This window comes from Quercus robur, chromosome 3, assembly GCF_932294415.1.
Source record: "Quercus robur chromosome 3, dhQueRobu3.1, whole genome shotgun sequence".
Lineage (NCBI taxonomy): Eukaryota > Viridiplantae > Streptophyta > Magnoliopsida > Fagales > Fagaceae > Quercus > Quercus robur.
The window spans coordinates 39,873,560-39,897,615 of NC_065536.1; the positions used below are offsets into that span (position 1 = coordinate 39,873,560).

The following is a 24,056-nucleotide window of genomic DNA, read 5'->3' on the forward strand; positions in this document are numbered from 1 at the left end:
TATACACTCAACCTATTTATAACTCAACCCGCCCATTTGCCACCCCTACGTAGGGCACCTCTCTCCCCAAGATATACACTTTCGACACAGTCGAAGATTTCTAGTAGTACCTTTTCAACCTTCCTAAACTATTCCCTTTTTTCTGTCTATTTTTTTTTTTTTTTTTTCATGATTTGGGTTCCTCTTCATCTTTCCCTTCTTTCATTTTTATTTTTGTCTGGATAAGAAGTGCAAATATAGCTTGCTGTTAAAGGAGGATTTTATTTGTTAGATATAGATAGGTTGTGTATTAATTCATTTGTTAGATCTAACTGTTTAATATACATGACCTTGGAACTTGATGGAACAAAGCTTTTGGAGTTGTATGCATGTAGAATCAAAAGAATGTCTTTACATGGATTTGAGAATGGTAAGCAGGTTATCATGGAAGGGATCTGATATGTGCTCAAGAAGGTTCTGTACAGGACCCTTACCAGTCAAAGCTGCTTGTGTGTAAAAGCCTAACCAAGCAACCATAGCTAAGCGCCCATTTTTTATTTCTTTCACCTTCAGCTCCTCAAAAGCTACAGGATCATGAGAGAGGTTCAAGGGATCAAAAAGTGCTCCTCCTGGATAATTGATATCACTTGGCAAGAAAATGCCAAGAGGCTCCAACTCCTCAATCCCACAAAATCTTGCATATTCTGGTCCAACCTGTTAAGAATATAAAGTGTGAGAAAGACTGAATAGTCTGTATATTGATGTGTGTGAAACAATGTACAATAGAGAGCCTTATATAGGCTAGATATGTGTGCAGTACAAGTAAAAGGAGTAAACTACAAGTACAGTATACTGGGCTAAGCCCAATGGGCTAAACTAGTCTAAGCTATACACTAACATCCCCCCTCAAACTCGAGGTGGCAAGGAGGAAGCCAACTGGAGTTTGGATATAAGATCTCGAAGACGACCAGGCGGGTGAGTCTTGGTAAAGATATCAGCAGGCTGGTCAGCAGAGGAGATGGAGAATAACTGGAGATTTCCTTTCTTAAGATGCTGGCGAGTGATGTGGCAGTCGATCTCAATATGTTTAGTGCGTTCATGGAAGACATCATTATGAGCAATGTAGATAGCACTACGATTGTCACAATAAAGAGGAGTGGCAGTGGGCTGTGGAGCATCCATGTCAGCCAAGAGCCAGCGAAGCCAAACAAGCTCACAAGTGGTGTCGGCAAGGGCACGATACTCAGCCTCAGTACTAGAACGGGAAACCACATCCTGCTTCTTGCTGCGCCACGAGACCAGAGAAGTACCTAACAAGAAACAGAAACCTGTGATAGAGCATCGATCAGTCGGATCACCTGCCCAGTCAGCATCTGAATAGGCATGAAGCTCGAGAGAAGATCGAGAGGAGTAATGCAGACCATGATAAAGTGTGCCTTTGACATATCGGAGAATCCGAAGAACAGCAGCATAGTGGACAGAACGAGGTGCATCCATGAACTTACTAACCATACCCACAGCATGTGAAATATCTGGACGAGTAACAGTGAGATAGATTAAACTGCCAACCAACTGACGATAGCGAGTAGCATCGGATATAGGTTCACCGTCCAAGGGTGTGAGCTTTGCATTGTATTCCAAAGGAGTGGAAACAGTTTTGTTATCAGTGACACCGGCTTTAGAGAGAAGATCAGAAGCATATTTAGCCTGGGAAAGATAGTATCCATCAGAGGATGAGGTAACCTCAAGCCCAAGAAAATAGCTGAGAGTGCCCAAATCTTTCATCTCAAAATGCTGACTAAGGAAGTTCTGAAGAGAACGGATACCTGCAGAATCATCTCCAGTAATAATCATATCATCAACATAAAGAAGAATAAGAGTGATACCAGTAGAGGATCTTCGAACAAAGAGAGCAGTGTCATGAGGACTTGAAGTGAAACCCTGCTGAGCAACAACTGAGCTAAACTTTTCAAACCAAGCTCGAGGAGCCTGCTTAAGGCCATAAAGAGCACGGCGAAGGCGGCAAACTTGATTGCCTGAGTGTGGATAGCCAGGGGGTGGTTGCATGTACACTTCTTCATGGAGGTCTCCATTGAGGAAAGCATTCTTCACATCCATTTGATAAAGAGGCCAATGGCGAACAGCAGCCACAGCAATGAGACATCTAACAGATGTAAGACGAGCAACAGGAGCAAATGTTTCCTCATAGTCAATACCATACTCCTGAGTAAAGCCCTTGGCAACTAGGCGAGCCTTGTATCGTTCAACAGATCCATCAGCCTTGGTCTTGATCTCGTTCACTTTGTTGAGCCATAATGAAGAAAATGACCAAAAAGTGATATTTAGATACCTCAAATGCAGAAATGGAGTCCAAAATCAGAATCTACGCGAAAAACTGAGCAAGACAGGTCCTGTTAAAAAATTTTGACTTGGTCAACGGTCAACGGTCAAAGTCAACGGTCAAGTCTGGTCCAGTCAACGGCTGACGTGTGCTGACGTGGCAGGGTGACGTCACACTAGGGCTGACGTGGCAGTTCGCGAAACGGAGCTGGCGCGTGTGGCGCGTGGAGAACGGCTGGTCTGGCGCGTGGGGGCGCGTGAGTGAGAGTGACGGCGCGTGGCGGCGCGTGCTCGTGAGGCAGAAACTTCAGGCGGTGCGTGGAGGCGCGTGTGAAGTGTTTTCTGGCCGTTCTTGGTTGGGTTTTGCTCGGGATTGTCTGTTCTGTCACTCAATGCCTTTGCTTTGACAGTTGGATGAGTAGAACAATGAGATCCGAGATTTGCTGGGACTGTGGGCGTGACGGCGGTGACTCGCTTCTGTCAGTGGCTACTGGATGAAGGCGAGGGCAGCGGAAGAACGCCGGAGATGTCCACAGGAACCAGGAAGTCAGAGGATTGACTCTGATACCATGTTAAGAATATAAAGTGTGAGAAAGACTGAATAGTCTGTATATTGATGTGTGTGAAACAATGTACAATAGAGAGCCTTATATAGGCTAGATATGTGTGCAGTACAAGTAAAATGAGTAAACTACAAGTACAGTATACTGGGCTAAGCCCAATGGGCTAAACTAGTCTAAGCTATACACTAACACAACCTATTTATGAAAAATATCCAACAAAGAAATAGATACCCATCTTTAGAAACTATTATAGTGTCAATAAAGCACATTATTTGTTAAACTTTAATAATTCAGTTTGGAACAGACTTATTGGCTCTCCATCTCTTCAAGTACATTTTCAGTTTCTGCTTTAGTTACAATTTGCACAGAAATTAATGAAGAAAAAGGCTCGTGAACAAGCAGCCTGAGGCTTTGGAGGAAACCCCATCTCAGACAATCCATCACGAACAACAATTTCACCTCTAAATTTGTTAATTGAACTCCTTACATTGGCACAAAGCCACAAAGTAGAATGCATGATTGTGGAAGGATATGATTGGTGATAGTCTTATGAGAATACAGAAAGAAAAAGAGTGCAAAATACAGTTATTGGCTCTCCATCTCTTCAAACCATCTACCTGGGACAAAGTCCCAGGTACACTTTCAGTTTCTGCTTTAGTGACAATTCGCATAGAAAGAAATGAAGAATAAGGCTCATGAACAAGCAGCCTGAAGCTTTGGAGGAAGCCCCATCTCAGACAATCCATCATGAACTAAATTTCACCTCTAAAATTGATAATTGCACTCCTTACATGGGCACAAAGCCACGAAGTAGAATGTATGATTATGGGAGCATAAAATTGGTGATAGTCTTATGAGAATACAGAAGGAAAAAGAACGCAAAATACAGTTGTTACCATCAAGAGTGCTTGGCAAATAGCAATGACAATCACTCCTTGGCCTCCAGCTAAGTGGAGTCCTGGGATGCCAAGGTAGTCGAGAGTATCTCCCTGGTGAAATTGAAGAAGTGAAGAAAAAGAAATCATTAACGCCTCTCGTTATCATTGCTTATTAAGATTTTATTCACAGAAGTGTAGAATCAACTTGTGATTATAGTGAGGGTGAGCTCAAAAGGTCAATAACACAAATAGATGAGAAAAAATCCGAGTGAAGTCCAAAAGTTTGCTCAAGCAAGAAGGGCAGACCATGCTTAAGTGGTTGAATAGATCAACTACCATGTGGCTAGTTCTCAGAAAGAACTTTTTTTCCTGGCAGAATAGTTATTATGCTGCATTAAAAATATTGATAAGAAGAAGGATAGCAAATCATTTTCAGTAAAATTTTTATTTTTAAAATCCAGACATTTTAATAATCTTCATTTTGCCTAATTTGGAGAAAGGATGATGTAGAAGTGTAATTTATTATTCATTTTAAAGTTAGAAGTGTAATTTAGTAAGAAGCTTGATTTCAAAATATTTCTCAATTCTCACTCATCATGGAAATATATTAATGTGTTTCCAAATAATTCCACAAACAACATTTATGACCTTAGTTTCCTTTGAAAAGATCCACACTATAAATTTGCAAATCATAAATAGAACTCTTAGATCACATAGAACATAGCGAGAGCCCAATAGCCCCATAATGCATCAGAGTTCAAATATTTGCCATTCTAGCTTCAATGCTATATTTCTTAAGGTTTAGTAGGACTGAGTAGTCCAAATCTGGAAGTAAAGCTTTAAAAACATGCCTTGCAGAAGAAATCTATTTCCTTAATATGTTCATATCCAATTCTCTAATTCTTCATCTTAACATCTTTTAATTCTCAAATTTTTGTTTGACATTAACTTGGGTTAAAATTAGGAAAATTAAATAAGTTCTCGGTTTCCAAATTTAGTCCAAACTGTTTCTGTTAAATAATAGTCCAAAATCTGGTCCCTGGTTAGACAGTCATCTTTTATATCACCATCATGTTTACTGTACACCTAAATAGTACTCACATCAAGATATACATAATATATGGGCCCTACCTAGATAGTACCTTAGAGTCTCAGACAGTATGCAGACATGTTGATTGATCCTAGCCGTCCTATTCATTAATAAACTTTGAATTTTCCCCAAAAAGTCTATACAAACAGCATTCACAAGTCATAAAACATTGTGTGAACTGTCAATGTTAGAAGTTTCAACAATTGATAACCTAAATATTACTATCAGAGCAATAACTTGATTACCTATCTAGTTAAAAATAACAGAAACCAACAAGCTGATAACTTATATATTATTGTCCGAGCACTAATAACTAACTATATATCAGGAACCAGTAAAAATTACTTTGCAAAACATTAAAATCACAACCCCTCCCCCTTCTAGAAATCGCCCCAACTGATCTTGTTATATGGCTGTAAAATATCCGTAATTTCAATCCAATGATCAATGAGATCATCAGAGAGATGCTCATTAGCCAGAGATTGAGATGTGAACCCATAAGACAAGCCGTGATCTCTTTAAGCATATGAAAAGGCCATAGTCAAAGAGTATCTACTTCAAAGTTGAATGTGCAAACTAATGGATAATATAGCACATAAATTACTAGGAAGAAAGTGAACAAATAGGAACATATCCCCGGATGATGATATAGACACTCAGGCAGAAAATTACCTGAAGCTTTGAATAACCAACTCGCCACCAGACAGGCTCAACAAAGTGAAAGGCTCCTAATATGTCTAATACTTCTGGAACCAGAACACCAAGTGATGCAAGCATAGCCCAACGTGCATGCAGTATCTCAAAGCTGAATACAGATTAAACTAATCATTTGGAAAATTAAACATAAGACTCAACAAACTTTGTTGACTATGCAACCCATAGTTGACATTCTTAACGCAATGGAAGCCATATTTGACTGACAGTCATGGTAAGCAAAGCAAACCATATTGGAATAAATAATCGTTGTATTTTCATAGAGTTGTCCTGTAAAGTGCAAGAGTGTCGGGAATTCATTTACTCAGAGTCATAGGCCATAGCATAATATTTATGATGATAGTCAAATAGTTGGATAGCTAATGTTCACAACACATAGCAGAGTCTTTGTCTGACTACACAACTCATCACCCCCTAATCATAGTCCAAAGTTCAAAACTCTGTCATTTTGCATATGACTGAGTAGTTGGATAGTTAATGACTACATTACAATTTTTTGAATTGGTCATTAGACACACGCATAATAGGTCTTGAACCCATGACCTCACACCTTGCTCTATTGTGGCCAACGTTGACTCGTCTATTAAAGATCCATAACCAACCCCACAAATTTTAGAACTAAGGTTTGGTTGTTATTGTTGTTGTTGTTATCTTAATAAGGGAACATCAGGAAAACTTTGATGTTTTGAATCCAAATACCAACACTTCAGAGGGAATTGTAGTGCTATATCAACTATGGAAATAACAATTCAAAGGATTAGGTTATTACTATACAGGCATTATTGAGGCAGCAATGGTCAAAAGTGAAAATCATAACGTACTTAAAATATTTTTGGAAAGCCATAGGATCCTTACCTAGACCTGCAACATCAAAGCCGTAATCCCCCAGGTAGTTCACCAGTTAAATATTTAGGATAGTCTTATGGAAGTGGACCGAGCCAGTGAGGGCGCTCTTCTCCATACCACATAACATCAGAGAAGAAAGTGAACATATAACTTATGATAAGTACAATCAACAGTAACTCTGACTATGCAGATACATATTTGAATATGTAATGTCTTCAGGTACTTGCATATCTGCCACCGTGGCACTGTCTGACATGGCATTTGGGCATTAAAAAATGCCAGTTGGTACTTGAGTTTCTTGGAATCGAGTACTGTGCTTTGGTACCTGAGTCCATTAAACTCAAGTATCAATATGTATGTGAGGCCCCAATTTCTTAGAGTGCAAAGCAAAATCATACAGATTGATACTTGAGTCCATAAAACTCGAGTACTGTAGAAGTACCTGAGTCCATTAACCTCGAGTATCAATCTGTATCTAAGGCCCCATTCTTGAGTGCAAAGAAAAAATAATACAGATTGATACTCGAGTTTATGAAACTCAAGTACTGTGTTAGAAATACCCGAGTGCATTAACCTCGAGTACCAATCTGTACGTAAGGACCCATTCTTGAGTGCAAAGCAAAAATCATATAGATTGATACTCGAGTCTATGAAACTTGAGTACTGTGTTAGCAGTACCCGAGTCCATTAATGCAGGTTGATACTCGAGGCAGGTTGTATTAACAGGTTCATTGCAAATTTGAGCTTATGGACAAGACCTTATTCCTCACTGTCAACCTTATTATAGATAGGTTCTTAGAGCACCAAACAGTTCTCAGAAAGAAGCTTCAATTGGTTGGGTTGACAGCCATGCTATAAGCTTGCAAATACGAGGAAGTTTCTGTCCCTATTGTGGAGGATCTTGTTATATTATGATATCAGACAAGGCTTATACAAGAGAAGAAGTTCTTCATATGGTAATATCCTTAATTGGTTTCCACTAGTTTCCTTTCCTTCCTTTCACTATTAAATTAAACTAGTCACAGACCCACGCAATGCGTGGGAAAATTTGATATTATTACTTTATATTGGAATATTATTGAATTAATATAATATAAAATGTATATTTTTAGAAAGTCAACATGTATTATTTGAAATTATGTTTTAAATTACAACATATGAAAAAATCCCACAATATATTGCCCTTTAAATTCATAAATTACATGATTACTTGCATTATATGATAAAATAAGACCAACCCATCCTTCATGGCATTGTAACCACTGTTTTGTTGATCTTGTCTCATAAACTAAAAGTACCATCTATACAACTGATAAGATCTTTAAAAGGTAACATATGACAAAGAATTCTAGTTTATTGCCCTTAACATTGAGATCAAGATATATATATATATATATTTTTTTTTTTTTTTTTTCTAGAGAGTGTACATGTTCAACCAAGAGGAATTAATCAAGGAATATTTAATCACTGTCAACCATGTGAGTTTTCTCTTTAATTTTCCTGGTTTCTCACTTTTCAGAATGAAGATGACATTGGCATATACAAACTACAACGATTGTAGAGTAGTTATGCAAAACTGTTTAATACATTATTGTTCAAAACTTTGTACAGATAAATTCAACCTCTTGTTCCATGTGTTGCATATAGTAATCTCAAAGTTTATTCTCCACTTAGGCTTGCATTACAAATACCAATGACTTAATCATAGAAACCAACACTATTGAGAAGCTTATGTGGTGCAGTGCTTTAGCTGGTGCTAAATGTTGTAATAGAAGTTATGCAATTTCAAAACTTGCAAAGAGACTAAAATGGAAATATGAAAAACAAAATATTAATTCAAAAATGTTAAATGAAATAAGCATTGCATATATGAAATATTTAAGTAAATAATGGGATACCACAAAAGATGTCATTACTGGTAGGCTATCACTTGAAGTCTTGAACCCCCAAAAATTAATCTAAGGAGCTAGATATAAGGATAATTGGAATAATAATAAGTGCCAACAAAAATTCGTAAGCTTCAATAACTGATTGAGCTTGATTGTTTCCAATAACAAAACATTTATAGATTAGTTTTAAAGGAACATTGGTTGCTTTAAATCAGATTTTTTGGTTCTTTTGATGTTGGCAATTGTCCCCTTGTTCTACTTTTCCTTTTCTTTTTTTGCCTTTTTCCTTCAAAAAAAATCTTGCAATTCATCAACAAAAAAAAGTTACTTTTATAGTTTGGTCATTTTTTTTTGGTCATTTATTTATTTTATTTTTTTTATAATTAGAAACTTTTATAGTTTTTTAGCTTTTCAAGTCATGTCCATAAAATTATACAAAATGTGTAAAATATAGTTTTACAACTATCAAACGTTGCAAACCCACATACCCACACCGAACATCTTATTTCTACTACTAACAAAGTAGGTTTTTTTCCTCTTCTTATTCTTGCAATTACTTGTTATTGTGTATTTAAAACGAAAGGAGACCTCAAGTTAAAAAAGTTCTGGAGGTAAGCCAAACCCTACAAAAAGAGAGTGCACATGCAAAAGTGACCAATAGAAATAAAAGCAATAGAAACAAAAATATTAAAATCAAAACCTTCACCGTAAGTAGTTGTAATTCATACAATATGTAGATGGAATTTATGGACATAAACTTAAGAAACTTCTCCCAACCATTACATGCCAAAACATTTGAAGGTCAAAAGAGAATAGGGTGCCCAAGTTTAGAAATAGTGTTCAAAAGTATTCTCCCCTTCCCATTGATTACCTGCTACCACACGTCTAAGAGAAATTTCATCAAGTATATGTGCAACATGGGATAAAAAGACGAATGGGTGACAATTAAAACCTTTTTATTGACAAAAAGGAGAAAAATAATTGACAAAAAATCAGGTCTAAAGATTGATCTCTTTTTCAATATGTCTCTTTTGCTTTTGCACTGTCTAGTTCTCTAGTTTTCTCAATAGATTAAATTAGATGGAGAAAGGAGGAATTGAGAGCATGAGATAGAAATTAGGAGAGACAAATTGGCTACCTGGTTGATTGAAGAAGAGCAAAAAAGACCGTAGCATTACCAAGTCAGATGGTGTTTTGGTAGCTTCTGTAGAAGTGGAGAGGGGGCAATTGCAATGTATAAAGAAAATAAATCAATAAAGAGAGAATAGGAGTTGAGATCAAAGAATTGAAATAGTGCTGAATTGAGCTTAAAATGGATTTAATAAGGTGGTGGGAAAGTGGGGTGATTTTATTCCTTTGTTTGATGGAGAGAGAGACCAAGGAGGACGGTTAATTGAGATTTGGAATAGTTAGCCGGTTGGGTTCAATGGAGTAAATGGGGAAGATGAGTGGGTTGCACTCAGTCATTTTGGAAAGAATTCTACATATTCTATCCAAAAAAATAAATAAATTGAGGAAGTTGAAAAATAGGAAAACATTCAATGGATAGTTGGGGATTTAAAAAAAAAAGAAAGAAAGAAAGAAAGAAGGATTGAGTAATAGGAGGAGAGCATAATTTAATGCAAAAAAGTCATGAGAATATGTAAAGTCATGATATATTGTAAAGTCATGAGAATATGTAGCAATGCAAAAAAATTAAGACTATTTAGAATGTGTAAAGTCATGAGAATATGTAAAGTCATCATATATTTTGCATTCTTTTAAAAAAGGTAATAAATTAACAAAATAAAATAAAATAAATAAATGACATGGATGATGATGTGGCTCAGCTGGGGCGTGAGAATATGTAAAGTCATCATATATTTTGCATTCTTTTAAAAAAGGTAATAAATTAACAAAAATAAAAAATAAAAAGATGACATGGATGATGACGTGGCTCAACTGGAGTGTAGCAATAATAAATGCTATGCTTCAGCTTTTAGTAATATATAGATTTAATGATTTCCCTTGCTTATAGGAGAGATTTATGGTGAACTCATTACAATTTTTAAGTTGTCTCTGCCTACCCCAGTGCTTATGAGGAGATTCCTTAAGGCAACTCAATCTGACAAAAAGGTCAACAATCCAATGTCATAGAATCATCTTGATTGAAATTAGATTTTATTTGGGTCAAAATTGATACTTATAAGTTAGATTTCCACCTATGCACAAATGTCAAAAAATTAAATCAGTAAAAACAAGAATATCTAGTATATAGTTGCCATCATTTACATCAAGTGGAAATTGCCATAGTTACCACAACAAATAAGTAGAGTCAAACACCATTTACATCAGTAAAACAATTTAGTTTACTCCTGGTTGTAAACAGACATAATATGCCATAGTTACCACAACCAATAAGTAGAGTCATATTGCCTATCTTTTGTTCCATATTCCACAATTTCTCACCTAAAGTCGTAATTGAAACTCAAATGTCTCCTTGTCTTTGATGCCTTTGGAGGTCCAAGTGAAGCAAGTGCCTGTCTATTAATTTTCACCTCAAAATACTGTTTTTCTGTTCGGTTAATGGGACTGAAACATGATATTGGTTTTGCATGTAATGACTATGAGCTGGCCTGCATTGATGAATATTCTTCAAAAAATGCTTTTCTCCTGTTACAACCTCTTCATTTGCAAACCCCACTTCTCAGGATTCGATCTTTCTAAATCCCTGCTTAAAACACAAGCAAAGCTTGAATTTATATTTATAAAAGTTCACCTTATCCACACACACACGCACACAAAAAAGAAATAGAACATAAAACAATCCAATCTTAAATGGAGAAAAGAACACTCATTGCTAAACTACTATTGGATCAGTAGTCCAAAAATACTAGTTAAAAAGATGGATAATCTAAAATGTGTAAATCCATGCACACATTACATTACATTAACCAATTAGTATGCAATTTTCGCGACAAACCAAATGGCAGTGCTAATGACTTTTTGTATGCATCCTATAGGGAAAGTAGCTTATAGTATAAATGCCATATTTGGTCCTTAAAATTTTATCCAATTTTTCTTAAGTTTTAAAAATACATAATTGAATGGCATATAGCATGCATTTTGATCTAATGTCATATATCATGCATTTTGTCTCAAGTTGCATTTAGAAGGATGCCACGGTTCAAACTTAGCATACCTAGTCCGCGAGACCACCACTCGTCGGTGCCTCGTTTAGCTTAGGGCATATTCTTCGGTTATGCCCCTCTTGGTCACATAACCCGCATTGCACCTTCCTCCCCCCCTCCTTCCATGGTGTGGTTCTCGGCCGTTTGCCGCCCTCATCCATCTCATTCTTGATTCGTGTTGAGACAGGGTGACCTGTCTCTCGGATCAATCGCGGGTTAGGGACGACCCTTCGAGTTGGTCAATGTACTACTCTGCATCATGTCGATACCTAATACAAATTACAATGACATGTGAACATGGTATCTTGTACAGTTTCCATTTTTGACATGTGCAAGTTCTTTGCAGCAGATTAACTCCATGTGTGTGATCCCTATGTCTAGCAGTCCTTGGATTATGCGGTGTATCTACTTGATATAATTGTTGCTATGCGCTCAATCTCATCACCCTGTGATGCTCCGCCTTTGCCTTATTTCTCATGAAGATATCCAAGGAATATTTACACCATTTTTTTCTCGAATTCAACTGTGCTATGCTCTTATTGCGATGATCATCGAAGTAAGCATTCAGTTTGAATCATGTGTATTTCACCATTGCCATAATAGGTAGGCTATTAGCACCCTTTAGAACACCATTGAAGCACTCGGAGACGTTTGTAGTCATCGCCTTATAATGGTAACCCTCGTCAAAAGTTAGAGCCCATTTCTCTTTGGGCACATCCTTCAGATATAGGTGCACATCACAGTTGACATTCTCAATTAAATCGAAGGTGGCATTGAACTTTTACTCCTAGGTAGCATTTGTTGCCCTCTATACTAGATTCTTTAAAGTTTCATTATTCCATCTAGTTTTGACGTTACTTCATAGATGACGAAGGCAATAACGATGTTTTGTCATGGGAGGTTGTAAAAAGTCTTGATTAGTGTCTCTAAAGATAGCTTGTATCCCAGGGTGTCTGTCAGATATGACACATAGCTTGCTCTGGTCGGTAATATACCTTCTTATACAAGCTAAGAACCAACCCCAAGTCTCTGTGCTCTCACTATTGACAACGGCGAAGGCTAGTGGATAAATCTTATTATTAGCATCTATTGCCATTGCAATCATCAATTTCCCTTTATATTTTCCATAGAGGTGGGTTGCATCAATGCTAATCACAGGCCTACAGTGCTTGAACCCAACAATACATGGACGAAACGCCCAAAATACGGACTTGAATGTACAGGTTCCCCGTTCATAATTATCGTCCACTAGTAACTTATACTTTGTACCTAGACTTGCATCCTTAAGTCTTGCCAAAAAACGCGGCAACTCTGCATAAGACTCTTTAAAATCCCCGTATATAGCTGCAACGACCTTTTGTTTGGCATCCCATACCTTGTATGTAAACCATAATGATTACGTTAGAAATGAATACAAGTTAAATAATTATAGTTGAAGAAAACAAATCAAGACTTGTAAGGCTATAAGATGAAGATAATATTTCTTTCTTTTTATTCCTTTTTTCTTTTTCTTTTTTCAATTTCATTTTTCATAATATAAGTATTCATGGGTTTTGGGAAAAAATATCATGCTTATACTTCCATGAAGACTGATGTCTCTGCATTGTATTGAAAAAAGAATGCAAGTTAAAAAATACCTTGTAGTGAGATACTTCGTGTTTGAAGTCTGCCAAAGTAACGTGGCATAAGTTCTTTATCTTATACGCGGAGTCTTCTCGTATATAGCACTCAAGTATGTATGCTACGAACACCGAATCAATTATCCAACCATCATGAGCATTCTGAATTTTGTCGCACGTGTGGGGACCCTTGAATTTTGCGATTTTCCAAACATTGTCTCCCTTGCAACAGATCGGACGGACTGACCATGGACAAGAATCATCCTTGCAACTCACCATAAGCCTCTCTGAGTTTGAGTGTTCAGTTTTGAAGCTAAATTTCTCTCACATTGCATACCAAGTCAACGCATGTCGCACCGCCAATTTAGTCACGAATACCATCCCTTTCATTGGTTGCTCCCCAAGCGTCCAACTTGATACTTCTGCTTGCATAACCGATGATGGATCAAACATATTATCCCAAGTGTTTTTGGTGAACCATTCCGACGTAGTATCAGGACCGGGGCATGTGTCTCTATTCTCTTCTACAACCACATCATCGATATGATCAACATCCTCATGTTCACCCATCATATCTAGGAGCTCCTCGAAGTCATCTTTAGTAACATCAATATGGGTTACATCATCACCAAGTCTGTGATTATCTTCATTTTCGGATGTGCCCCCATGCAGCTTATCATGAGATAAATGCACTCCTTCATGCACTTCCTGGGGCCCTTCCTCTTCCTCAGTCGAGTTCACATGGGGAAATGTCTGCCACGGTTCATTGTTATACCCATCTCCTGTGTTCCTTGCACACCCTTGATAAGACTGTAATGGTATTGAGTCAATGTGCTCATCTACAGTTCCATCCAAAATAGTATGTTGTGAACCCTCTCCCACCTCTACTATGGTGGGCTCAATAATGACATAGAGATCTGAAGTAACAAATCCTTTCACCACCATTTGTTCAAAAACTTCCCACATCATCTTCACTTTGGCGCTACCCAATAACTGTAGTGAATTGTAGAAAACCTGGGTGTCTACAACCCGTTGAGGTGCTCAATACACGATGGAAATGTTATGCCTAGAGTGGTCTAACCCCATCGCCTTCAATATTCTTCGTTGCAAGTTCATAAGGCCTAGCCCACGCTTCACCTTAACACATTTTCGCTTTTGGGTCGAGCCTGGTATGACAATCCATGCAACTTATGATAATACGTTTCTCCATCGTAGTACACATAGAAAAAGTGAAAATCCATCACTGACCTGTTATTAACAATATAAAAGTTGTCATAATCTATAACTAGTTACATAAATTTGGTGTATGATAAAAACAATTTATATTCAAACTTAACCTCCTCGACTTTGTGCATAGACATATAAATAATTGAATCTCGATTATTCATATAATTTATACAAATAGACATAATGTGCACTTAAACCATATATATATTTCATACACATATAAAATAATAAAAGTTCAACCATTTTGACTTTATTTTATTAAGCCAATTTCTTTGTTGAGTAATGAATTCATATTATTATGAACATCCTTATTACCGGAAAATTCAACAAAATATCATATTACCTCTATCTATCAACCCATGAGTTTTATACAATTAAGCCACACCTGAACTATACTTGTCACTAATTGGGAATTCAACTAACCTTTACTAGTTCTAGCATTTGCTTATTCTGAAGGCGTTGTTGGATTGAATATTTTCAAAAGATTTGCTTAATTTTGTTATGTTTACACCACTACGTGTATGTGTGTAACTTACAAAATACTCTTACTATGCATGCTCTCTATTTGCCATCATATGGTCAAGCTTGATTCTTTTATATTTGTGCTCCATTTGTTTTGACAAAAAAGTTATATATATATATATATATATATATGAATATTAGCAGTTATACATAGTTAATATTGCAAAACTCATTACATGAAATACACCCCATGCATAAAAATCTCATACGACCACATGCAAACACAATCTAAAAACTAAGCATTTAACTATTACCTCTATGTACTGGTCACAGCAGGGTTGACCCAAAGGTTAAATGGACAGCACGTTAGTCTTGGATGGAGACACTGACACTAAGAGTCAAAGACTTGCAGATGGTGACCCAACAGTAAAGCTTTTGCTTCCAGTAAGTGGTCCGACTCGTCACATGGACTCGGAAAGATAAACTACTGAAAATAGCTTAAAGCTAGCGAGGGGTTATTTTGTTAAGAGGTACCCAAGTTCATAGAACTCGAGTACCATTCATTATGCATTCATTGTAGTGGTTGGCGCCAGTAAGTAGGTGTGTAATAAGTATGCCACTTGGTACTCGAGTTTCTAGGACTCGAGTACTGTGTTAGAAGTATCTGAGTCCACTAAACTCGAGTATGGCTCAAGTATAATAAGTAGAAAGCTGAAAATCATCCAGATTCATACTCGAGTTTCTAGAACTTGAGTACTGTAGAGGTACTCGAGTATGGCTTGGGTATAACGGAATATGGGTTGCATCATCCAGATTGCTACTCGAGCTTAATGGACTCGAGTATTGTGTTAGTTGTACTCGAGTCCACTAAACTTAAGTATGGCTTGGCTATGATAGAATTTTGAATATTATTTTACTATTCTCTTTGCTTCTCTTTATTGAAGAAATAATTCGAAAATAAAACAACAAGTACAAAAATGAGTAAGTAGAGACTAGTATGATTCAATTCAACACTTTGTTCTTTCGGGTTTGATAATAAAGATAGATCTATAATTTGAATTAGGTTTATCGTTGTATGAATTGCATTGCTGATATTGACCCCAATAAAGAAACGGTAGGTATAGCTAATTCATGAACAGCCAACCATCGTATAGTAAAAATGGGATAGATCTATTTATGGTTATTGGGGCCTCCTAAAAAGATCTACTAAATTCATCGAGTTGTTCTAAAGGATCAAAACGGCCAGTTTGTTAAGGACATATTTTGTATAATTGGCTAATCCTTTGACAAAACGTACTTTACTTGTATTTGGGTAGATCTAGGATGTGTTTAATACTTCAAAAAACATGTTGTTCAAGTGTAGTATTAAAGCCATGAAGATTGGATCAAGAAACAAGTGAAGAAAAACTGTTCACTAAAACTGGACAGATAGCTTGACACCTACGGATAGATAGCTCGACAGCTGCTTGACAGATAGCTATCTATCAAGGTTTAATGAGGCTCGACAGATACTATTTATTGAGGTATCTATCGAGGTTACGAGAATTCAGATTTTCAGATCTGATTTTCGGCCCATGTTGACATGTATGTGTAGGGTTTCTTTTCTCACAACCCTAGACATATATAAGGCTTATTTTAGAGGCTGTCACATAATAGAATACAAGGAGAACACATGCAAAATGTGATTGATGCCTTATTCTTTTTGAAAGAAGTTACTGTGTCTTTTGCGCCTTAGAGTTTTGCAACCAAGTGCTTTTTGATCTTCATTGTTGATGAAGTGAAGAACTTTGCACCCAACATCTTCTTCAAGTTGGTGTGTTAGTCATTTACTAGGAGTCGTGCATAATTGGTTAGTCACGTACTGGGATCCGTGCAAAAAGGGTGGCGTTCATATATTGAAGAGTTTAGAGGTTCTGAAGCGGTAGAAGGTTTCTGCTGTAAGTTCATCTACGAGGATTGTAGAGTCTAGGGACAAAGGTTTTGTACTAGATCTGAAACTTTTCTTTACTATAGCGGATTGCTTTTCGGGAAAATTTCCCTCCAGGTTTTTTATTGTGAAACTAGTTTGTTTCATTGGTTTTTCTAGGTTATCATATCTTGTCTTATCTACTTTTCCACTGTATGATTTTGACATGATATTGATGTTTGCTTGTTTTAACAAGTTTTATTCATAATAAATCTAATTAATAACTTGGGTTTAAAATTTGTTAATTTTATCAACCAAGGTCTTAATTTCCCAACACAGTTATTAATGGAATTCCTTACCAGTACATTATTTAAAGAATCCAAAAATTTATATTTGGATGGTAGGAATTAAAGTACAAGCAGGTGATGGTGCATGTGCAAATCTAATTAGATAGTTTCTTATAGTTCCTCAAATATTTTTGTTTTCCTTTCTTTCTTTCTTGTAGGTGGATTTGTAGTTCTAGATAAAAAAATTGTGTGATTTCTATCCTTCTTGGCAACATATTGACCACATATTAGGTGATTTTGACATTTATTTTCTCTCTTTTAAAAAAACAAACTATTTTGTCCCTCCTCTTTCTATTTCATGTCTACCTCATTAATTTTTAAGCCACCTCTTTAGATGACAAATACCTTCAACAAAACCCAAAGCTGACCTGTCCCATTGCCAACAGATTTCTTAGAGTTCGGTAATCAAGTTAATGTTTGGGTATAGCTAGGACCTTTGTAATTCAATGCCGCTTCCCACTTTTTATAACAATTGAATAAAAGAAGAAAGAAGATAAAATTGGGGTATTGAAAATTCTAGTTTAGTTATAATCACACTTTTAAGGATCAACTTTCTGTGTCATGAATAGATCAAATACGTATAACATGACTTCCGAAAGTTAACATTTGGCAACCGTTGTAGACCCAACCGTTGTATCTTAGTTGTATTGTGACAACAGGAACAACTAGTTCATAAATATTGTTGAAAAAGTCCAATTCCCTCCACTGAGTTGGAAGTAATCTTTTGATTCCAGGGACATCACATGCTGCCCAAAGAACAGTCCTAGGCTTAGAGAATACACAAGAAATAAAACTTCATAATAAATTTCACAGCATTCTTACATACAATAAGAATACCTGCAGAACAAAAGTTGAAGACGGATAGAGTGCAGCACAATAAATTTCTTGCTTATCTTTATCAAGTAATGACAGTGGAAGTACAAGTGTCACTGAAAGGAAGGCTAACAAAAGATATTTCAATCAGCCCTTCTTACTTCTTAGTACGTCTAATTGCACTTTATAATGTTTTACTTACTAAAATAACAAAGAAGTAGAGTTCTTTTCTATGACTGCTATTTCATAAATTATTTTTAACGTTACTCTATTGTTTCTTTTGTGGTTAGAGATAAAAACAGAAAAGAAAACCCTATCTTTCCTGTCAGTGGCGTTTAATTGTATTCCAGAGATGTGATTGGATGAGCTTAGGCCCAGTGAGCTAGAATATTGTAGATTTACTTCAAAAGAAGCTGGATAAGTGAAATTAAATTAGTGATTTAAATTAATCGACAGGTCCTAAGCTGCAATAACTTGAGCTTGTATGCATGCCAGCTTTATTAGCAAGGTACTTGCTGATTCATAAATAGATGTATTCTATAACATTCAAAATATTTCATCTCATTTTATTTTATTTTATATAGTGGTGTCTCTGTTTTTTCTTAATGTTATAGTAATAAAATTACATCTTTAATAGGGGGCAAAATAAATATATAAATAGGAATTTTCTTATCATTATAGCTAAGTTGGGCTGATTTTCAGCCTAGCTAAGCACAGCCCTGCAATTCTTTCCTATGCTTTCTGTAAAAAGCAATGAGTATTAGTCTAATTTCTGAATGATCTTCAGTAGAGGTATCCAATTATTAGACTTAATGACAGGTACGCGTGTAACATTTGCATATCGAAAATCTTGTAGTCTCAGCACTTAAGTAGCACACTGGCTGTGATTATAAGACAATTTTTTGTTTTTATTTTTCAAAGCAAAGTGATAATGTTAAATTTAGATTACTAATAAGGTCTCTCAAACAGGTTGCAAAAGATTGCAGATTCATTTAAGAATCAAGACTTAAGATGGTAGTACGCTGATGATTGATCTGGCAATAGTAAAATATTCTATATGACAACTATTCACGTGTTGGAGGTTGCTGTATTGATAAAGAAATGAATATAAGGTAATGTGGCAGGATTTTAGGTGCTGGGAAGTGTGGAGACTTTAGTTTGTCCACTGTGGAGGAAGGTTCCAGCTGAACATTGATGCAAAAAGTCTTTTGGTCCAGCTTAAACTGGAATCCAAGGACTTGAGAGATAAACTGAAACTATAAAGGGTATCTAAATCACATCTGCAGACATCTGCAGCAGAACCTTCAATTGAAAACAAGTTTTGGAGCATATTCTGGATTTATAAAGTATGAACAGTGAATTGTAGAGCTTTTTCCTAAAAGCTCCAAATTTCTGCTTTAAGGATCCCCTTAAAGCTGTTTACAGAATTTCCAAATGTTTGGCAATTTCATCTAAAAGAGTTTTAACCCCCCTTAAATCACTTTTCAACTCCTCCAAAAGCTAAACCAGACAGGATTTACACCTTAAATCATGAATATTTTCATTTCCTCATGTTTTCCAGTAAAAAGCCCCATATGTATAATCCAAAGATGAACCATACAAGAAAGGAATCCACTCGAGCTTTTTTAAGGGCTTATATGCCTAGGAAGTGCCACTAGTACAGATTTTACCCAAAACCAAATTATAAATACTATGTATATAAGGTAGATTTCAGGCTTTTGTCCCAAAATTTTGGCCCCAAGCCTGATTGACATCCCTAAAATTTAAAAGTTGCAATTTTGTCCTCAACATATTTAAAGGTATCAATTTTTTCTTCTATCAATTTGCTATAAAGCCCACATTGACTTTTAATGTGCCACATCAACATTGTCACAAAATTGATACATTAAAATTTTCATGAACTAAAGTGCAACCTATTAAATTTGAGGGACAAAAATTGAACTTGGACCAAATATTAGGTAATAAGGACAAAAAGTGCAGTTTAGCTTAGATTTAACTTTTATTAAGAAAATTTGAAATTTGTTTCCCATTATTCGGATTTCTGAGAGTATTAATAGAAATTCTAAGCATTATTGTGTATTAATTTTATGTTTCCCCATGATAAGGATTGCAAGAGCTTCAATTGGGTTCTAAATTGTAGAAAATAAGGTAAATCACATGTATCAAATGCAGAAGATGCGTTTCCTCTTACAACATTATGATGGCTACACTAACATAAGCCCCTTGAGAACTTGACATTCCTACTAACAATAAGAGAATCTGCATACCTAACGTCTCCTCCCCATACAGTTTGCATTAGTTGCTGTGCCATCTTCCTCAAGTGAACTCCTCTAAGCTTCAAAATGGCATCTAAAACCATAATGGAGTTAGAAGATCCTGCGTAGTAAAGCAAATAAACAGGTAGTGAGGTTCTTTGTGATAGTATAGCAACAAAGGAGAAACAAAACAAGGCATCTAATTTAATTAGCCAACAACTAGAAATTGCAATATTTAAGAAATTTTCTTGATCAACTATGACTTCTATAGTAAACTCATTGCACTTAGTTCATTGGAAACTCTAAACACCACAACCTCGAGAGTTGATAGAAAGGATAGATACAAAAGAGATTTTACACAAGCAAGCAAAAGATACAATTATATGATGAGATTATTTGTTTGATTTTAAAAATAGACTTAGTTGATAGAGAACATAAATAAAGTACATTTGAAGGATATCTCTAACAAGTACATAGTCATAGCCCAATTCGAAAACTTAGGAGTGGAATGGAATGTTGATATGAGAGGAAAAACAAGCTTTAATCATCCATTTTCGAATAAACTGATGGTTTGATACTTACATAATAAAAGCAAGTAACTCATGATTCCACTAGATATTCTTCCAAAGGTAATGCAGTAGTTCCATGGCCAATGCTTGTGCCTTGAATTTTCAAAGTCACATTAACAGTTGAAACAATGTCAAACTAGATAGCATAATGCGGAAACAAAGCAAAGATAATTTCTAAATATGAAGTAGTGCACAGTTAAGCCAGAAATAAAGAATGAGGAGAAATAAGTACAAAAATCTGAGAGAAACTAGCCCATTGCCAGGCATGATAATAAGTTGCATCTCATTTGGACCCACTTCAACTGCAGAGCCATATTAATTTTAGACCCGAACAAATGCTAAACTACAAGTCGTTTTTTGACAACAATTTGAGGTTGAGCCTTAGTGCGATAGCAAGTGCCCTTTATAGTTTATATTATGGGTTCAAATCTGAGACACTAAGAGTCTAAGACTACCCTTGTACCACTTCTCTCAAATCCCATAAAATCAGGATCCTAGTTCACTGGGTATGACCTATTGATAAAAAATGAAACTATTAATCAAAGACTGCCTCACATATATACATATTATGTATATCAACGTAAAAAATCAGTTCTATCAACAAATAAGTGGCAAAGAAATTTACGAAAACAAGTATATGAAAAGAAGTAATGGTGTAACACCCCATAACTTTGATACCTATTTAATTAGGGATTTTTCAGAAAATAACTACAAAACCCAAACTATTTCATTAGTTAGGAAACGTTTGAAACAAATTTGGAATATAACAACTCGAGTTCAGAGGGGACGATTTCCTGGGTTTTTTATTTTACTATTGCGAGAAATCGAGTTGAAAGAACTCGACTTCTAAGCCTGGAAACCGAGTCCAAAGGACTCGGTTTCCATGCTTTAAAACCGAGTCCCTTGCACTCGGTTTTAAAGCATGGAAACCGAGTCCCTTGCACTCGGTTTCCAGGCTTAGAAGTCGAGTTCATTCAACTCGATTTCTACTCTTTGAAACCGAGTTTAACGAACTCGTTTTCCACGCTTAGGAACCGAGTCCTTTGGACTCGATTTCCTTTTATAAAACTGCACCATCAGTTCCATCAAACTAGCAGCACTCCCATCCAACAGCAGCACTCCCATCCCACAGCAGCTTTCACGTGGGCATCACAGTTCCCCCACAGCAGCTTCAGTCCCCAGCCCTCCACGTGTCTGTGGGTCCCAGCCCTCTTGCCGTGGGAATAAGTTCTCTCTGTATTGTGAATACATATTAGAAACTCAGTCTCTATATTCAGCTCTCTCTTGAACACTCTCTATATTCAGCTCTTTCAACTCAGTCTCTATATTCAACTCACTCACAGAACACTCATCACACAACATTCTCAGGTAATATTTTACAATATTGTGATTATTTTGCTAGATTTTTTTTAAAGAAAAATTTAGAACATATTAGGAAAAGTTTTGTTTTTCTTATTTGTTAGTGTAAATATTGTGATCAATTTTTTTGTTAGTATATTGTGATTATTTGCTAGGTTTTTTTTAAAGAAAAATTTAGAACATATTAGGAAATGTTTTGTTTTTCTTATTTGTTAGTGTAAATAGTGTGATTAATTTATTTGTTAGTATATTGTGATTATTTGCTATTTTTTTTTTAAATTAATGTTATGAGACATTTATATAAGATCATAAATCTACTTAAGAAAAAATATCTATAATGAGTAGTAATTTAATGATTAATTGTTGGGAATATTTAGTAAATAATTGTGATTAAATTACAACATATTGGGGAATTTTTTTTTGTTAGTGTAAATATTTTGATTAAATTACAACATATTGGGGAATTTTTTTTTTTTTTTTTTTTTTGTTAGTGTGAATATTGTGATTAAATTATTTGCTAAGTTTTTTTTTAAGAAAGTTAATATTGTGATTATTGGGAATATTTAGTACCAAATATTGTGATTATTATGTGAAAATTTGAGTACTCTAGATATGCAATTTTTTCCTTTTTATTTTTATTTTTTCATTTAAGAGAATATATAAAACTTTTTTGGCTAAAGGTTCGAAGCTCAAAATCTTATAAATCCAATTATTTTTTATTTTTTTTAAGGAAGTTGCAACAGTAAAATTGTAACATGAAATGGTCATGACCATGACCTTGACCATGAATGAATGTGTAAGGATGGTGCAGCACGAGCACGTATAGTTTGTGAAAAATTTACAAATATTTGGTGTTGTTACAATTTGTAACATTCCAAGTTAGGAAAAAAGGAGCAGGCTTTAAAAATAGAAAGAGAGCAAACGCTGTCCATTTCCATAGCCCTTTAGGATTTTAGGGGATTAGATATAGGTAAAAAGAATGGAGTCATTAGGGATTTTTTTAGAAAATAACTACAAATATTGTGATTATTGGGAATATTTAGTACCAAATATTGTGATTATTATGTTATTACAACATATGGGAATATTTGTTTTGTTTGTTAGTGTAAATATTGTGATAATATGCTAAGTTAAAAAAAAAATAATATTGTGATTAATTATTGGGAATATTTAGTACTAAATATTGTGATCAATTGTTAGGAATATTTAGTACTTTTAGGTCTTTCTCATGGATATGAAATGGATTATGAGTTTGATACCTAAGATAGTAGTCTTTTTACCATAAATTATTTCAAGATATATTTGTTTAAGATTTGTAACAGAGATTTCAATGGATAACTGGTTGGTATATAATATTTTTGTTCATCATAACTTATTTGAATGGGTTTTGAAAGTCATGCCCCTAGAATGATTTAGAATTTTTAAAGAATATGAAATTGGTAATGACTATTTTTGTAAGATTACTAAAGGTGAGTATATGCAAATTTGGTTGAGGTTAGTATTGTTGGCATTTCATACGCAAAGTTTTGTGATTGATGTTGATTGAGCGTTATAAATTTGTCACTAACATAATTGCACTTGATGATCTATAGGTTGACAATGATCTATATAAATATATACTACGGTGGACCCCTTAACAATGCCAACCCTTATGATGGAGCCTCATTTCAAGGTCCGGGTATCCAGTGCTACTATATGATGATACGCCGTAAGCTAAAGACCCTGAATGAGCTGAAAGTAAAAATTATGGAAGAGTTGCAAGTGAACCTTGCTTTGCATGACATACATATTACTTCCCGTTCTCCATATGAAGTCCTCAATCAATGCATTAATTACAGATATATGGCGATAACAGAGGACAAACATGTGAAATTCATGTTTAGTAAGATGGACAAATGGAAACAAGCAGCAGATTTTGAGTTATACGTCACTTTGGAGCCTCGTGCAGAAGTCGGCGTAGAGGACGAAATTGTACAAACAACTACATCTCTACAGTTTGCAGTCCTAGATGATCAATGCACCACATTGGG

At 35.5% G+C, this 24,056-nt stretch overlaps 2 protein-coding genes and 1 long non-coding RNA gene across 3 annotated transcripts; all 3 read right to left on the reverse strand.

Moving 5' to 3' along the window:
- Window positions 1–313: 313 nt before the first annotated feature.
- LOC126718005 (chlorophyll a-b binding protein 7, chloroplastic-like) lies at window positions 314–5,656 on the reverse strand. Its single transcript, XM_050420024.1, has 3 exons — window positions 5,523–5,656; window positions 3,779–3,871; window positions 314–693 (listed from the first exon to the last, which is right to left on the reverse strand). The coding sequence occupies exons 1-3, from the start codon at window positions 5,625–5,627 to the stop codon at window positions 391–393; spliced, it is 501 nt and encodes a 166-aa protein (XP_050275981.1). The 5' UTR covers window positions 5,628–5,656; the 3' UTR covers window positions 314–390.
- On the reverse strand, window positions 711–2,843 carry LOC126718004 (uncharacterized mitochondrial protein AtMg00810-like). The gene has a single exon (XM_050420023.1). It carries the CDS (start codon window positions 2,095–2,097, stop codon window positions 886–888), a length of 1,212 nt encoding a protein of 403 aa, XP_050275980.1. The 5' UTR covers window positions 2,098–2,843; the 3' UTR covers window positions 711–885.
- Window positions 5,657–17,537: 11,881 nt separating the features above from the next.
- Window positions 17,538–21,350, reverse strand: LOC126716399 (uncharacterized). Its single transcript, XR_007652108.1, has 3 exons — window positions 20,681–21,350; window positions 20,111–20,219; window positions 17,538–17,776 (listed from the first exon to the last, which is right to left on the reverse strand). It is a non-coding gene; the product is annotated as an uncharacterized LOC126716399 (long non-coding RNA).
- Window positions 21,351–24,056: the final 2,706 nt, after the last annotated feature.

Bases quoted from the DNA above. Each gene is read 5' to 3' on its own strand.
- LOC126718004 (XM_050420023.1), bottom strand. From the start codon at position 2,097: ATGGATGTGAAGAATGCTTTCCTCAATGGAGACCTCCATGAAGAAGTG.
- LOC126718005 (XM_050420024.1), bottom strand. From the start codon at position 5,627: ATGCTTGCATCACTTGGTGTTCTGGTTCCAGAAGTATTAGACATATTA. The intron at 3,872-5,522 runs GTAATTTTCTGC...CAATTTCACCAG, and splicing joins TTGGTTATTCAAAGCTTCAG to GGAGATACTCTCGACTACCT. The intron at 694-3,778 runs GTAACAACTGTA...TATTCTTAACAG, and splicing joins TTTGCCAAGCACTCTTGATG to GTTGGACCAGAATATGCAAG.